The following is a 17,790-nucleotide window of genomic DNA, read 5'->3' on the forward strand; positions in this document are numbered from 1 at the left end:
ATCTTTTTTAAGCAAAATTGTAGAAGTAAATAAACAGTAGCTATTAAATTCCACACATGAATTGAGAATTAGGGGACAAATAAATTCCGTACATGAACCAGATATACAAATGAACTTCCCACAAGAATCAGAATTGTGGCACAAATTAATTGTCATTGAAAACATTCTCCTTACCTTAGGATCAAACTTTCTACCATTTAGTTCATATTGATTGAATTTCTTGCCATCTTTTTAGTGATCTGAACGGGCAGGTGTTAAGATCTGTTCGTTGGATAATTTTTATTGACCAGTAACTTTTATATGTAGTTAGAAATCATGAATATATCTTTTTTTCAGAACGCGAGTCCCAGAATTTACGTCTGCTGGACATCCACACGCTCGTGCATAAACTTCCAGAAGCTAACTTTGAAATGCTTGATCTCATTGTTGCTCATCTTAGAAGGTAAATTGACATTAGTGTCACAGATGATAGTAAACTATGTCACAGTAGTCCTATTTGAAGGTGCACTCATCCAGATTTATGTCTTAACTTTCAAACTTCAAAAGGTAGTTCCATTTGTTTGTAATTATAAAAAAAGAAGTGATTCAGAACTTCTAGGCTGTAGTAATTAAAAAAAAATGTTTGTGTAATTTGAAAAATGTAGAGACCACTTCTTTTTTGAGTAATTTAAACAATATCTTAACTGTGTTGTCATGCAGTAAAATGTGATGTATGAATAATTTCCATTCTTTCCATCTTTAAACACTGAAATCAGCAAATATGTATTTTAACAAAATTACTGTTTTTGTTCAAACAATAAAATTAAGTGATTTAAAATTTACATATTTTGATATTGGGAGCCAAACTTTTATTTACTGCGATATTTTTGCATAAAAATAATTATGTTAATATATCAAACTTGAATATTATTGAGATATTAAGGGTGTATCCAGTCAATATAATGATCCAAGACTTTTCTAGCAGTGAAACCCTAACTGCAAACCAATTAACCATATATTTATTTTCAGGGTGTCCCGTAATGCTGACAAGAATTTAATGACTGTAGCAAACCTAGGTGTATGTTTTGGTCCTACATTGATGAGACCCGAGGAGGAGACAGTAGCTGCTATTATGGACATCAAATTCTGCAATATTGTGATAGAAATTCTTGTTGAACATTATGACATGGTAATTTTTCATTTCTTTGAAAATTTTACAATATGTAATATCTCTCTCAGTCCTGCTATATATATATGACACAATATGGCTGCAGGGAGTTACTTACATTGTATTTTATGTTGGGTTTCATTGCCTTGCAGATTAAATTTCTGGGAAGTTTTATGAGCTCAACTTGAAAGTGAGTTACAAAACAGTTTCATGTCGAACTTTAATGAAAGTAATTAACTAATCTTGGTTTAATCAACTTCTGATATTCTGTATCCCTTGATGTATTTTATAATGTAGATCATCTTATGTTTAATTTGTAAATTTTTAAATAAAATGTAAGAATTGGTATTGAATTATTAAAGGGATTTTTTTCAAGATATAAATTCATTATTTATCTATTCCTGATTACCCATCGAGTTAAAGGAAACAGAAAGATGTTCGTCACTGCTGTATACCACTCTGTGTGAAGTTATGAAAATTTGAAAAAAAGTTGTCAGTAATCTGAACATGATATTCTTATGGCTTTTACCCTGTCCGTGATTCTTATTGCTTTTACCCTGTCCATGTAAAAATTAACATTTAAAAAGGAAAGTGAAATGTGATGTTTTATAGCAATTTTCATGGGTTTTCCTAACCTGGTATGATATAGGTCAAGTTAGCAAAATGATGAAAATTCCACTCATCAAGATTTGAAATCATATATCTGTTTTAATTAAGCATGTTGGTAAAAATAAGAAACTTCAATTCCACAAAATATTAAAAGGATTTCAGTTTTTTATCCACTGTTCTGCCTGTGTATCCCTTAGTTGCTTTTTTTGGTGACTTCCTACTGTATTGACACTTTCAAAAAAGCTTTATGTATTATGAAGAAACAAATATTGACATGTTGCAGATTTTTAAACAAGCACCTGAGGATGCTGAATTACGCACACATTTATCAAAGACTCAGACACAAGAACAGAATCAAGTGAACAAACGTGTGAAATCGATGGCTCCAGGCCCACCAGTTAACCATTTGAGCAAGCCCACACATGTAACAGCCACAGCACAGAGTGTTCCCCAGTCGCCACGGCAGTATGCAAATATATCGTCCGGTCTTCCATATTCACAGCAGCAACAGCCTAGGAAATACAGGCCAGTAGATGTGTACAACCCTACCACAGGAAGTAAGTCTTTTTTCGGAGGGAAGATAAGAGAAAGTAGAGAAGTGTTTGCCATTAGGTAAAGTTAAAGTGAATCATTGCCTCCTTGGCAGAGAGGTCAAGGTAGCTGAGTTCAGTTCACTTGCCCTTCACCACTGTGGGTTTGAAACCTCACCTGGGGTGTAGAATTCTTCATGTGAGGAAACCCCCCAAAAAATAAATGTGAATCTGCACCTTCAATGTGTTGTGGATAAGGAAATTTCAGCTGAGGTTGAGATTCTGTCCAAAATTAAGGTTCTACCAAGTTTTTGGGACTTTACCTGAAACTAAGGATGGGATTGTTGTATTACCACAGTTCACTTTGTGAAGTTGATACAATTCCTCAAATCCTCCAGCTACTCATACTATCACATTATTCTACTAAATACTGAAGAGACTGCATAGATGACATCATAGAACTAATGACATCATGAAGTTTTAACATAAATATGGCTGATGATTTGAAAAAAGTTTGACTATCTGCCACTGTATAAAATTCTAGTAAAAGGAGCATAAATAAGGTATTAATAATGCAGCCAAACTATATAAGACATAGTAAGTTAGAGCAATGGTCCGTAACCATTTGGCACAAGCAGTGTTGGATAAAATTATCTCACATAGATACTTCATTCCCATAGGTGAGAAACATGTTCAAATTCTAGAAGTATAGAAGAATCTTTCACTTTTTGAAGATGCGGATGGAAATATCTGGCACGAGGGTAACAGTTTAGGCGGTAATGAGGCTCAGCTGATTTACTGCAAAAAGTTACCCTCAGGCCAGATATTTACGTCCGCATCTTCAGCTAGTGACAGATTCTTTTTCTTGCATACCATATTCTTCAAGTAGTAGAAGAAATATTGTAAAACAAATATTTTTCATTTGAGCACTATTTTATTAAAGTAACTAAATATGAATTTATATACATGTGTATTCATTCATAAACTTCTGCATGTGATCTACGCTGGTCGCATATGTATTAATTCATAAACTTCTGCATGTGATCTACGCTGGTCGCATGTGTATTAATTCATAAACTTCTGCATGTGATCTACGCTGGTCGCATGTGTATTCATTCATAAACTTCTGCATGTGATCTACGCTGGTCGCATGTGTATTCATTCATAAACTTCTGCATGTGATCTACGCTGGTCGCATGTGTATTAATTCATAAACTTCTGCATGTGATCTACGCTGGTCGCATGTGTATTCATTCATAAACTTCTGCATGTGATCTACGCTGGTCGCATATGTATTAATTCATAAACTTCTGCATGTGATCTACGCTGGTCGCATGTGTATTCATTCATAAACTTCTGCATGTGATCTACGCTGGTCGCATATGTATTAATTCATAAACTTCTGCATGTGATCTACGCTGGTCGCATGTGTATTCATTCATAAACTTCTGCATGTGATCTACGCTGGTCGCATATGTATTAATTCATAAACTTCTGCATGTGATCTACGCTGGTCGCATGTGTATTCATTCATAAACTTCTGCATGTGATCTACGCTGGTTGCATGTGTATTAATTCATAAACTTCTGCATGTGATCTACACTGGTTGCATGTGTATTCATTCATAAACTTCTGCATGTGATCTACACTGGTCGCAAAGGCAGAACCAGTCGTGTCCGGCTTGGTAAAGGTTAAGTCTGTTGATTACAAATAGTTGTTCTGAGAGTTTTGTAGTTTTCACTGATAAAAGTTTAGTCAGTATATCAATTTGTTTGACAGTTTGACCAGATATATGCACTACAACTGCTTATTTCACTGAATAATAGTCTAAACAGGAATAAGCGAAACATGGTGTACCTATGGTCAAATTCACAGGCAAGGGCCCTAAACCTCAACATTGACAGACAAGGGCACTCCACTTAGGGGGCATTTTTCTTTTATTAGTAACACCTCATAGTTGTTTTCCAGGCCAGAAACCAACATAATACTCACTACATCCCTGTTCTTGCAGGTTTTGAGACACAAACAAATAACAGTGTAAGTGGGAGCTCAGAGTCTCTGAACTCCACCCAGTCCAATCACGTGAATAGTTCACCTGCCTTAAACCAGTTTGAACCCCAGCGGAGAGGCTATCAGGGGAGAGGTCCAGGCTCGGGCCCAGTGTATTCAAACATTAATGTTAATGAATTAGGTAAGTATTGTAGTTAACCATGCAATGAGAGGAATATTCAGTTAATATTTATCCATAAATTGCTAGGTTGTACTCTCTTTATGTACTTTTTCTTTGACATTATTTATTGCATTAGATATTTGAAATATAATGGACACTTTAATATTGTTTCATATAGAACTGTTGTACTATATAATATTTACTTAACATTTACAAATACAGAATTACATTACATAACAAATAATCAAGGCCTTTGAGTGGTTAATCGTCAAATTTACCTCGGTTCAGAGTTCAGATTCGTAGGATTTGAACCACGAGGGGGTTAGCCCGAGTGATTAAATACTGAAGCATCTGAATGATGAACCGTGGTAAATTAGGCGAGAAAATACAAGAAGGCCTAAATAGTTTTCACTCTGACATGCTCATTGACATATTTTAATAAATATTATGCTGGACTTCATTCACCCAAGGAGTAATGTATCGGACGTCGAATGGCAATTTAACGTCATAATTAATGTCATAATGCTCTCTTACCGGTCAGCACGTCAACCGTTGTTTATTGCAGAATATACGGAGCTTGCCTTCCTTCTTTGTTTAACTAGAAATCAAATTGAGTCATGTTAGAATGGTATAGATTACAAACAGGATCAAGTGGAAAGCTCTATGCCTTTTTTAAACTCACGCCTGTATGATTTTTTTATTATATGGTTTTCCTGAATATTACGCATTTCATTAAAATGTAAGGTAGAAGGTAGTCTGTTTGGGAAAATGTAATGCTGATTCTATTTGCAAAGTATGTTTTGACAATATTATTCTTCCAAATAAGCTTACAAGATAAATATAATACTATGCTTTTATATTGGATCTTTTTTCATACATATTATTAGTTAAATTAGCACCAGTTTATTCTTTTGATTTATACAGTTTCTTACTAATGCAAGTGTTTGTCAAAATTTGAAATCATTCAGATTTTTTAGGCCCCCTCCTCTCTGCGAATAATACATGTAAGTATGAAGAGGTTTATTTGCAGGAGTCTTGTTTTGGTTGATCATTTGATTGGTCAGTCTGTTGAAAAACATTTGTCTGGAAACCACTTCTACTCTTGTAAAGGAATTCTAATGCCTTTTGTAGCATTGCAGAAATAAGTTCTCTTTCAGGGAAACTTGTTTCCTCTATCAAAGTTGTATTGCTAGGAATTAATTCTCACTTTTCAGTGATAGCTTTGATTTTTCTTTAAATTTAATCCACTTGATTATATCATTACTGAAATTAAATACAGATTCTGAAAAAAAAGTTGTTTTGAAATGTACAGGTCACAAATGCCCTATTGAAAAAATAGAGTTTGAAAACACAAAAATAGGTGGTAAGTTGCCTTGTAAGAAAATATCTTGAAGAGTGTAATCACCCATGTATATAGAAATGATTTTTCACTGGACATTGCTCCCCCTGACCCTGACTATGTATTAGTACTAATTCATTTGATATTATATAGAAACTACCCCTTTGCATGTATTACATAATTTTAAGTTTACAGTGCTATGAAATGAATATAAAAAGCTCTAACTTTACTAAAAAAATTTTGCCTTGATACAAATTGCTGGCAGTCAGTCTGTTCTTGTATTCCTTTATTTCCTTGTAAATATTTCAGAGGTTTCCTTTATTTCTCTTGGTGGGTTTTAAAGTGCTGGCTTCGATCCTCTTGCCATTCACTGCTGCGGCTTTGAAACCTTGCTTTGGAGAGTGGAATTCTTTTGTGTGAGGAAGTCATAATGCTGGCTTATGAATGATCTTGGTTCTACTCAGGTCCCCACCTGTTCCTGAAATTTAGCTCGAAGGAGCACCTGGTTTTTTTTTTATCCACCTTGAAAGGCTGGAAAGTTGCCATAATCTATAATTGTGTTGGTATGACACATTAAACCCCAACAAAAAAACAAACTATATTTCTGAAATATTTCCGAAGTTGTTGAAGGCTGTTTGACAGCAATAAAATTACTGCTTGCTCAACTATATTTATGTGGAGAATGATTATTTACTAACTTCCAGAATTACCTTAACAGCATATTTATATCAAAAGCATCACAAACTATTTTTGATTGTCTTTTCTTATTCCATAGAACTACCCTTTAATTGTTTCTTTTAGTCCATTTTCAGCTCTTAAGTGGCCATGTTGGCTGAGTGGTTAAGGTCGTGGACTGCAAAGCACTTGCCATACAGTGCTGTTGGTTCAAAATCCACTTGGTTTATAAAACAATTCATGTGAGGTAACACCAAGCTGGGTAGCAGGTTGATAGTTCCCAGGAGACATATTGTTTTTGCCCTGTCCGTCCGTCCGTCCTTCCGTCCGTACGTCACACTTCATTTCCGAGCAATAACTGGAGAACCATTTGACCTAGAACCTTCAAACTTCATAGGGTTGTAGGGCTGCTGGAGTAGACGACCCCTATTGTTTTTGGGGTCACTCTGTCAAAGGTCAAGGTCACAGGGGCCCGAACATTGAAAACCATTTCCGATCAATAACTAGAGAACCACTTGACCCAGAATGTTGAAACTTCTTAGGATGATGGGTCATAAAGAGTAGATGACCCCTATTGATTTTGGGGTCACTCCATCAAAGATCAAGGTCACAGGGGCCTGAACATGGAAAACCATTTCCAATCAATAACTAGAGAACCAATTGACCCAGAATGTTGAAACTTCATAGGATGATTGTACATGCAAAGCAGATGACCCCTATCAATTTTGGGGTCACTCCATTAAAGGTCAAGGTCACAGGGGCCCGAACATTGAAAACCATTTCCGGTCAGTAGCTTGAGAACCACTTGACCCAGAATGTTGAAACTTCATAGGATGATTGGTCATGAAGAGTAGATGACCCCTATTGATTTTGGGGTCACTCTGTCAAAGGTCAAGGTCACAGAGGCCTGAACATGGAAAACCATTTCCGATCAATAACTAGAGAACCACTTGACCCAGAATGTTGAAACTTCATAGGATGATTGTACATGCAAAGTAGATGACCCCTATCGATTTTGGGGTCACTCCATTAAAGGTCAAGGTCACAGGGGCCTGAACATTGGAAACCATTTCCGGTCAGTAACTTGAGAACCACTTGACCCAGAATGTTGAAACTTCATAGGATGATTGGTCATGAAGAGTAGATGACCCCTATTGATTTTGGGGTCACTCTGTCAAAGGTCAAGGTCACAGGGGCCTGAACATTGAAAACCATTTCCGATCAATAACTAGAGAACCACTTGACCCAGAATGTTGAAACTTCATAGGATGATTGTACATGCAAAGTAGATGACCCCTAACGATTTTGGGGTCACTCTGTGAAAGGTCAAGGACACAGGGGCCTGAACATTGAAAACCATTTCCGGTCAGTAACTTGAGAACCACTTGACCCAGAATGATGAAACTTCATAGGATGATTGGTCATGCAAAGTAGATGACCCCTAACAATTTTAGGGTCACTCTGTTAAAGGTCAAGGCCACAGGGGCCTGAACATGGAAAACAATTTCCAGTCAATAACTTGAGAACCTCTCAACCCAGAATGTTGAAACTTCATAGGATGATTGTTCATGCAGAGTAAATGACCCCTATAGTTTTTGGGTCACTCAGTTAAAGATCAAGGTCACAGGGGCCTGAACATTGATAACCAGTTCCGATCAATAACTTGAGAACCACTTGACCCAGAATGTTGAAACTTCATAGGATGATTGAACATGCAGAGTAGATGACCCCTATTTATTTTGAGGTCACTTGATCAAAGGTCAAGGTCACAGAAGCCTGAACAGTGACTTGAGAACCACTAGGCCAAGAGTGTTGAAATTTAGCGGGATGATTGGACATGCAAAGTAGATGATCCCTATTGCAGCCAACCATCAGTGTCTCTTTGACTTACGCTCGTGACCCCTATTGACTTCTTGCCTATAGGACTTTGCATTGGGGGAGACATGCGCTTTTTTACAAACGCATTTTCTAGTTCTACCCAGGTTTCACCCAGGTGTTGCCTGACACTGCTCCAGGGGCACGTGGGGTCTTCTTCCACCATCAAAAACTGGAATAATCGATCAGTACATTTGTAATAAGCCATAACCTTTATTCTGTTGGTCTACACTAATTATAACATCATGTAAGAGTTTTAAAAAAAGTCATGACAAGTAGGTGATATGAATGATGTGTTATATATACACCATTATATACATGTATGTCTAACACATGCTAGATTGTTAAACCTTACCTGTTGGAGTGTAGAATATCGCATATTACAGTTTACAGTTAAATATGCATTATAATTTACCTGAAACATCTTATTAGAATGCAAATAGGCTAATTTATAATGAATATGACATGTATAAAGCAACCGCCTGCTTTTAGAAGGACGCTCAGCCCATCTCTTGATTGGTTTCACAGTACAGGCTTAAATATATCTAGTTTCAAAAGTTCTTGGGTATTTTTTCCCTTTTTACATTTCTGTACAACCAGTATCTTATGCTTATTGCACCAGACATCTAAGAATATACTCTCACTGAAAAAAAAGTATGTCACTGGCAATGAAAAAATCCCACAGACCCTGTAGAAAATGCTTGTGCTTGAAGTAGCTCTGTATGATGCCACAGAGGTCGAAGATTTCATACTTGTGTGTGGATATGTGTAAGCATGGGGTTTCTTTATAACAGAATTCAAAAAATGCCTTTGATGTTAATTATCAGAAATTTTACATTTTAATTCAAATCTACACTGACAATCATTTGATTAAGTCTTGAATGCAAGTAGCCATATACAAGGGTATAACTGCAGTTACCGTAAGCACAGTATGCATATGGGTATAATTTTTTCTTTCACTGACTTTTCATGTTCGACTTAGCTAAAATATAAAATCTTTGGCACTTCTTGCTTCCATTCTCAGTTTTCAGTTTTCAAAAAGTGAAATGTAATTATGCAGAACTCTTGTGATTTCATGAAAAATCATCTTCATGCAGTATCCTTTGGTTGGTACTGTAGAAGTCCAACATATCTCATGAGATTCTGCAGATGGTACCAATAACAAAAACATGCATTAATGCTATTCTAGTTTAATTAAAAAAATATAGATCTCCCTCCTGTAGCCTGCCTGCATTTGGCCACATCTTTATGATTTAGTTGAACAATTTGTTATGCTGTAATAACATGTGTTTGTTGGTCACCCACAGAAAAGTGCAAAAACAGCAATTTTATGTTAGAATGTTAATCATCAATTTTTAGCTTGACTGTTATGAAGTGTACGGAGAGCTATCTTTCTTGCCCTTGTGTCTGTGTCCACTGCTTGGCTAAATGTTTTGATGCATTTTAAACATTTTTAGCTCATCTGATTTTTTGAAAAAAAATGATGAGTTATTGTCATCACTTGAGCGGTTGTCGGCGTTGGCGTCGGCGTCGGTGTCGGCGTCGGCGTCGGCGTCTGCGTCGGCGTTGCCTGGTTAAGTTTTATGTTTAGGTCAGCTTTTCTCCTAAACTATCAAAGCTATTGCTTTGAAACTTGGAAGACTTGTTCACCATCATAAGCTGACCCTGCATAGCAAGAAACATAACTCCATCTTACTTTTTGCAAGATTTATGGCCCCTTTTGTACTTAGAAAATATCAGATTTCTTGGTTAAGTTTTATGTTTAGGTCAACTTTTCTCCTAAACTATCAAAGCTATTGCTTTGAAACTTGGAATACTTGTTCACCATCATAAGCAGACCCTGTACAGAAAGAAACATAACTCCATCTTGCTTTTTGCAAGAATTATTGCCCCTTTTGGACTTAGAAAATCAGTTTTCTTGGTTAAGTTTTATGTTTAGGTCAGCTTTTATCCTAAACTATCAAAGCTATTGCTTTAAAACTTGCAACACTTGTCCACCATCATAAGCTGACCCTGTACAGCAAGAAACATAACTCCATCTTGCTTTTTGCAAGATTTATGGCCCCTTTTGGACTTAGAAAATATCAGATTTCTTGGTTAAGTTTTATGTTTAGGTCAACTTTTTCTCTTAAACTATCAAAGCTATTGCTTTGAAACTTGCAACACTTGTTCACCATCATAAGCTGACCCTGTACAGCAAGCAACATAACTCCATCCTGCTTTTTGCAATAATTATTGCCCCTTTTGGACTTAGAAAATCATTTTCTTGGTTGAGTATTATGTTTAAGGCAACTTTTCTCATAAACTATCAAAGCTATTGCTTTAAAACTTGCAACAGTTTTTCACAATCATAAGAGGACACTGTACATCAAGAAACATAACTCTATCCTGCTTTTTGCAAGAATGATGGCCCTTTTTAGACTTAGAAAATCATGGGTAGGACAATATTTCTATTATACAAAAAAAATCAGATGAGCGTCAGCACCCGCAAGGCAGTGCTCTTGTTTATATATCTCTTAAATTACTTACTGAGTTTGCTTCGAGCCTAAGATATTTGTTCCTAATCATCACCCACCTCATATGACACAAACCCCATTAATTTGGTGCCAGTATTTCATGAATTATGTTCCTTATTACATAGAATTTCAGGTTTAAAGTTTTAATGCATTTTCACTCTGTCTCTATCTATTATTATATTTTCACATACGAGTCATTGAAAAGTGAACCTCAATGCTGAATCATGCATGAAAGGGCAATGTGTGAAAAATATGGATCAAAAATCAAAAAATGATAACAAAAAAGTTGCTGTGATAATTTCTCAGTTAAGCCAGTTGTTATAGTCAGTTATCAGTTCTGTAACTATTTCTGTATGAATATTGTTTTATAGGCAAAAATTGAAGGTCTGACCTGCACTGACTTGTAGAAGGTCAAAATCTAAATTCACTGATAATAGAAATAATTTTCTCTTTCTGTGACTGTTCCAGTGATTATTCTTATTTTTTTTGGGTCCATCCACTTAACTCAATAGGGAGAGCTTAGATCTGCCCATTGCGGGGTCATGAGTTTGATCCTTGAGCCCGCTTTGAGTACTGGGGGTCTTGGGTTTGATCCCTGGCTGTTTCATACCAAAGAAATGGTAAATAGCAGCTTCCTTGCTTGGTGCTCAGCATTAAGAGGATAGTACTAAGACTGGTCAGACCGGAGTCAGTATAATGTGCCTGGCTGGGGTATCATGTCATGTGTCTACGACGTGATATTCCAGTGAGGCAGCACTATAAAGTTGGGCATTGTGCTCACTGCTACAAGTAGACACGGTCGTTTATATGACTGAAAAATTTTTGAAAAAGACGTTAAACCGGAAGACACAGACGCCACCATTATTTAACTGAAATACTGTTAAAAATACAAAACAAACAAACAAACAAAATCAGATATTCCTTTACAAACATTTTTTTGTATATATTAATTGCCCATTAATGTATATTGTGATTAGTTCTCACTGCACTCTTTCAAGAAATAGTTCCATATATTTTCTGTTTATTTTGCAGCAAATCGACTGATTCTGACCACATCCGATGTTCCAACCTTGTAAGTATTTACTTTTTAGAAAAAAATATAAATGAAAATATTAGAACTAGTACTAATGTTTCACAACACAATTCAGAAGGTTTTCTTACCAAACAGACATGTATATCGATCATTTATGAGCAGAATTCATCCATGTTAAAAGCCTGAAAGTTTGATTTATACTTCCAAGTTGTTTGCCCTGTATTTATTGTTATCTTTGTGTTGGTCTTCATGAAATTTGCACAACTGTAGTAGATGTTACTGTAAAATTCCTGGCTAACTTTCAGCAAAATAATAAAAGTGTAGATGCACACCATTTTGATTTTTTTGGGGGCAAATTAGAGATTTCATGCTTAGTCCAGTCCGAAGCTTTTGAGCTTTCAGCAGTGATGAATTCTAGGCTTCTACCATGTAGCTTTTAATAATACTTTATTCCCAGGTAATTTCCTACTAAAGAAAGCTTCTCTTTTTTAGCTTTCATGCATTGATTTTAGGAAGAGCTTTAGTAGATTTTGTTCACTGATAGAATTTTAATTAAACACAGTAGGTTTGCTAGAAATTTTGAGCTTTTCCCCTGGGTTTTACTTTCTGGTAGTATTAACTTTTCCATAATTAAGGTATCTCAGGTATACTGGTGATTGTTTATCAAAATTTCCAATAAAACCATTAATGTAAAATGTACAGTTTATGATACCTGTATGAAAAGGTACCCCACCTGGTAGGCCCAGTAGATAGAGGATTGGGAGGTCATGAGTTTGATATTTAGGGGAAGTCGTAAGTTTGATACCTGGAGGAGGTCATGAGTTTCATAATTACGGGAGTCATGAGTTTGATACCTAGAGAAGGCCGTGAGTTTGATACCTCAAGGAGGTCATGGGTTTCATAACTAGGCGAGTCATGAGTTTGATACCTAGAGGAGGCCGTGAGTTTGATACCTGGAGGAGGTCATGGGTTTCATAACTAGGGGAGTCATGAGTTTGATACCTAGAGGAGGCCGTGAGTTTGATACCTCGAGGAGGTCATGGGTTTCATAACTAGGGGAGTCATGAGTTTGATACCTAGAGGAGGCCGTGAGTTTGATACCTGGAGGAGGTCATGGGTTTCATAACTAGGGGAGTCATGAGTTTGATACCTAGAGGAGGCCGTAAGTTTGATACCTGGGAGAGGTCAGGAGTTTAATACCAGAAGCAGGTCATGAGTTCGATACCTCTTAACCTGGAGGAGGTTATGATTTTGGCACCTGTTGGAGGTCATGAGTTTGATACCTCTTAACTAGGAGGAGGTCATGGTTTTGGTACCTTGGAGAGGTTGTGAGTTTGATACCTGGAGGAGGTCATGAATTTGATACCTGGGAGAGGTCTCAAGTTTGGTACCTAAGGGAGGTCATGATTTGATACCTGAGGGAGATAGCAAGTTTGATACCAAGAGAAGGTCATGAGTTTCATAACTTGGGGATGTCATGAGTTTGACGCTTGAGGGAGGTCATAAGTTTTGTACCTGGAGGAGGTCATGAGTTTTGTAACTTGGGGATGTCATGAGTTTGACACCTGGGAGAAGTTATGAGTTTGATACCTTGGAGAAGTCATAAGTTTGTCACCTAGTGGAAGTTATTAGTTTGATACATGGGAGAGGTCATGCGTTTTATACCTGGGGGAGTTAAAGAATTTGATACCAGGGGGAGGGGCAGGGGCAAAGTGTTTTCATAGAGGATTTGACAGATGACAATATGTATAAAGCCAATGGCCAACCACCTTTGATTTATGTGGGGAGTGTTTATTTACTTGTGAGAACAGTTTAATCAAAAAAAAAAAAAAAAGAACCCAAAAGATATGTTAACATTGATCACATTTTAAGGCCATAATTAACCTTGTTTCTTGTTCATGTTGAGTGAAAACTAATTACAAATTGTCACACATAAATGCAATTATTGAGGCTTTAACTGAATGGCTTAAATTTTAAGTTTGTTGATTGCCAGTTTTGTTAAGCTGATACAACCACCACTGGTGTAAATGTCCAAATTCTTTGTTGATAATTGTTTTGCTTTATTAACTGCTTGTATACCTTTGTTTACCAGAAATATTGATGAACTGTTACAAACTTTTCATTTCATATTTGATTCATTCCACTAATTGATTGAAGTAAAATCATTTACTTTTGTGGGCAATAAAATTGTGTGGTATCTGCAAAATTGACTATTTCTTTGGGACATAAATTCCTGGATTTGGAAATGTTAAGATTGAATTATGCAAAAATTTTCTTATTCATTCGGGGTTTAATTTTATAGATTTATGCAAGCACGATATCCACAAAATTTGTCCCCCATGAATAATAATGATTTCACAGTATTTCTGGTTTACAGTTGAGTTTTTAAGAACACGCTGTTTTAATATCCAAGTATTCATGGCTAGGTATCTAGACAGAAAATGCTTACAGGCGGTATCTTAATTCCTTGCAATTACTTTGAGGAAAAAAAAATAGTTTATGATAATTTGATATAGATAGACGGGGAGAATAAACTGGGTTACCCATTGGGGCCTCAAACGAAGATAATTAGATATCTCAAAATCTGTTTTTTTTTTAGTTTTTCTTTTGATCTTGTGCTTGGAATATCGAAATCTTTTCCAAACTAATGTTCACTCTTTTGTTAATATAATCTGTCTCACTCCACCAGGCTATTCACTGTTCTCAAAATATTTATGTACATTCATTCAAAATTAGACCTTTGTCAGAATATTCTAAGTGACTGGTAATCTGTCTTTGCAACTACCGATTTTTCAATTTTCTTTTTCCACCTTCAGTACATTTGTAATATATTACTTCATTTTATAATGGGTTTGTTTGGGGTTCTGATTCTGAAACTGTAAGCTTTCTGTCTTGTCTTTATCTTCATGAAACTTTGGATTGCCTAGTTTCATAATTATTGCCTGTTCCCTTTCTCCCAGCGGAAGCATCAAGAAAAGGACGTCTAACGATCACTCAGCAAATGTTATGTAAGAATTGTATGCATGACCTGTACTCATTCATTTCACCCTACCATTTGATTCTCTTTTGACCTTGACCTTTCCACCTACCATTCAAACACTTGTGACCTTGACCTTAGATGGCATGTTGCAGGTCAAGGCTTGCATTGTGAAACAGTTGTATCATGTGAATATGTACAAATTATAGAATACAAAGTTGTTTCACAATTAAGCATCGAAGTACATAAGGCCTAAAAATAAATTGTTTGTTTTCGGTAACATGCCCCCCAAAAATAGGGTAGGTAGGTAGGAAATTTTTTATTATTTTTTTATCTTTCTTTTACAATAAAGAAAGAGCAACACAATGCGAAAAGTATAAAAAATAGTTAAAATATCTTTATATCTTCAATATTTTTTTCCCCAATGCCATAAAAGCATTTAGGGTTGCGGCAAATTTTTAGGGTAGGTCGGTATACCGGAAACAAACAATTTTTTTTAGGCCCGAGTACAAGGACTGAGTTATTTATAATATTACCTTAAATAACATGCATTAGAGTTAGTCTTTAGACAGTGTTACAAAGAAAACTGAAATTCTAACGCTATTAACTATTTAGTTAATTGATTTTATAAATTGTTATCAAAAAACATTTTAGTGTTGTATAAGACAATATTCTGTGTCCTGCAAGAATTTCATGGTCTGAGGTCAAGGTCATTTTCACTGTGTGCACTCTTTTGCATGAATTATAATACTTTCTTTTGACATTTGAATATCGTTCAGTGAAAGGTTTATGAAATCAAAATATTGTCCATACATTGTTTTTGTAAAGTACTGTAGTTCATTTTCAGAACTAAGAATATGTACAAACTGTTAAGTGATGTTGGCCTAAACTTTGGGATTATTGTATGTTGCAGAAAAGAGGAAAAAGCAAAACTTTAAGCATTTGTATTTTCATACATGCAGATCTGAGTTTTATTGATCAAAACTAGCACATAAAGTTTGTTTTATTTCTCTATATTAACTTGTTCTCTATATCTGATGTTTAAATGTTGTGATGTTTTTCCTTCCGGACACATTGGAATGTTTTATCAGAATTTGAAAAATGATTATAATGAAAATAGGGTTGATTTTCAGTTTCATAGATTGAAGTCTTCTGTGTGGGAACAGTACCATTTGTTAAATACAAATAGAAAAAATACCTGTCTTAATTGATAGGAGATAGGATCAAATATTTATCAGTATTAAAGGGACTTAAAGGTCAAGTTTTATCAACATTATAAAATTTAGAATGATTTTTTCAATGTCAGTAAATGTTAGTGGAATTAGTTCTAGGAAATATTTCTTCTTTAAAATGCACTTATGAATCTCAGTCATGTCATTAAATGGGTAAAACTTAGATAGAAAATATTTGTAAGCTGTACTATTTGGTGTTAAACACAGTGTCAGCAAAGTTCCATCTGTTTTAAAAGTGAAGATATTTTGATGTAATCTCAAGGCGAGTCTCTTTAAAACCTTTGAGGTAATTGATCATCATTACATGTATCATCTTATATTATATATATATAATATTGTACTAGTTATTTATCCCCCCGCCAAAGGCGAAGGGGATATTAGAAAAGCTCTCCGTCCGTCCGTCTGTCCGTCAGTCCGTGCGTCCGCAACGATCTTTGTCCGGAGCATAACTCAAAAAGTACTGGAGGGATTTTCTTCAAATTTCATACACTGATAGAACACATTGGGAGGAAGTGCAGTGTGCAAGAACAATAACTCTACCTTGCCTATTTTTTGAGTAATTCCCCTTTATCATATTTTCTTAAAAAATTTTGTCCGGAGCATAACTCCAAAAGTACTGGAGGGATTTTCTTCAGACTTCATTACACTGATAGAACACATTGGGAGGAAGTGCAGTGTGCAAGAACAATAACTCTATCTTGCGTTTTTTTTTTAGTTATTCCCCTTTATCTTATTTTCTTAAAAAAATTTGTCCAGAGCATAACTCCAAAAGTACTGGAGGGATTTTCTTCAAACTTCATACACTGATAGAACTCATTGGGAGGAAGTGCAATGTGCAAGAACAATAACTCTACCCTGCCTATTTTTTGAGTTATTCCCCTTTATCATATTTTCTTTAAAAATTTTGTCCAGAGCATAACTCCAAAAGTACTGGAGGTATTTTCTTCAAACTTCATACACATATAGAACACATTAGGAGGAAGTGCAGTGTGCAAGAACAATAACTCTACCTTGCCTACTTTTTGAGTTATTCCCCTTTATCATATTTTCTTAAAAAAAATTGTCTGCAGCATATCTTTTTCATGCATGGAGGGATTTTGATATATCTTGGCACAAATGTTCACCACCACGAGATGGAGTGTCGTGCGCAAGAACCAGGTCCCTAGTTCTAAGGTCAAGGTCACACTTAGAGGTCAAAGGATAAAAGAATGAAAACCTTGTCCGGAGCACTTCTTCTTCATGCATAGAGGGATTTTGATATAACTTGGCACATTCCTTCTTTTTACAGTAGCCATATAGAAAAACATCATACAGCTATACTGTTCATGAAAATTAATAAAATTTAGCAGTAAACCACTTCACCACTGAATAATTCTTTCCTCCACATCTTTAAAACCCATGATGTGGACCACAACTAAACGTTTTTTCAAAGCTTCTCCCCAAAAAAAAATACTTTCAGACACTAACTTACCAGGAACTTTAGCCTTCAATTATAATATGCCCGGCGGGGGGATTGACCATGTCTAACATTGCTCTTGTATTGTATTAGGTGTAACTGTAATATTTATTCCTGTAAATTATATTCCTGTAGTTATGTAATCCTTAGTTAGTACTAACATTCATTTAAAAAAATGTTTAAACCTGTTTAGGTGATGCAGGTAGGGAGAAGTTTAAACCTGTAACACAA

The 17,790-nt window shown here is 35.6% G+C and overlaps 1 protein-coding gene across 12 annotated transcripts in view; it reads left to right on the forward strand.

The window, feature by feature from the left end:
* LOC123557739 (rho GTPase-activating protein 26-like) overlaps nucleotides 1-17,790 on the forward strand; it is a 100,809-nt gene that overhangs the window by 59,882 nt on the left and 23,137 nt on the right. For 3 of the 12 annotated variants that reach the window (XM_045349390.2, XM_045349391.2, XM_045349398.2), the window contains 8 exons: nucleotides 337-442; nucleotides 1,009-1,168; nucleotides 2,040-2,313; nucleotides 4,298-4,477; nucleotides 5,425-5,460; nucleotides 5,769-5,819; nucleotides 11,894-11,933; nucleotides 14,855-14,902. In XM_045349390.2, coding sequence (XP_045205325.2) covers nucleotides 337-442; nucleotides 1,009-1,168; nucleotides 2,040-2,313; nucleotides 4,298-4,477; nucleotides 5,425-5,460; nucleotides 5,769-5,819; nucleotides 11,894-11,933; nucleotides 14,855-14,902 — 895 coding nt within the window. The remainder of the gene's footprint in view (nucleotides 1-336; nucleotides 443-1,008; nucleotides 1,169-2,039; nucleotides 2,314-4,297; nucleotides 4,478-5,424; nucleotides 5,461-5,768; nucleotides 5,820-11,893; nucleotides 11,934-14,854; nucleotides 14,903-17,790) is intronic. The other 9 variants (XM_045349393.2, XM_045349394.2, XM_045349392.2 and 6 more) reach the window with 9 other exon arrangements.

This window comes from Mercenaria mercenaria, chromosome 5 (genome assembly GCF_021730395.1).
Source record: "Mercenaria mercenaria strain notata chromosome 5, MADL_Memer_1, whole genome shotgun sequence".
Lineage (NCBI taxonomy): Eukaryota > Metazoa > Mollusca > Bivalvia > Venerida > Veneridae > Mercenaria > Mercenaria mercenaria.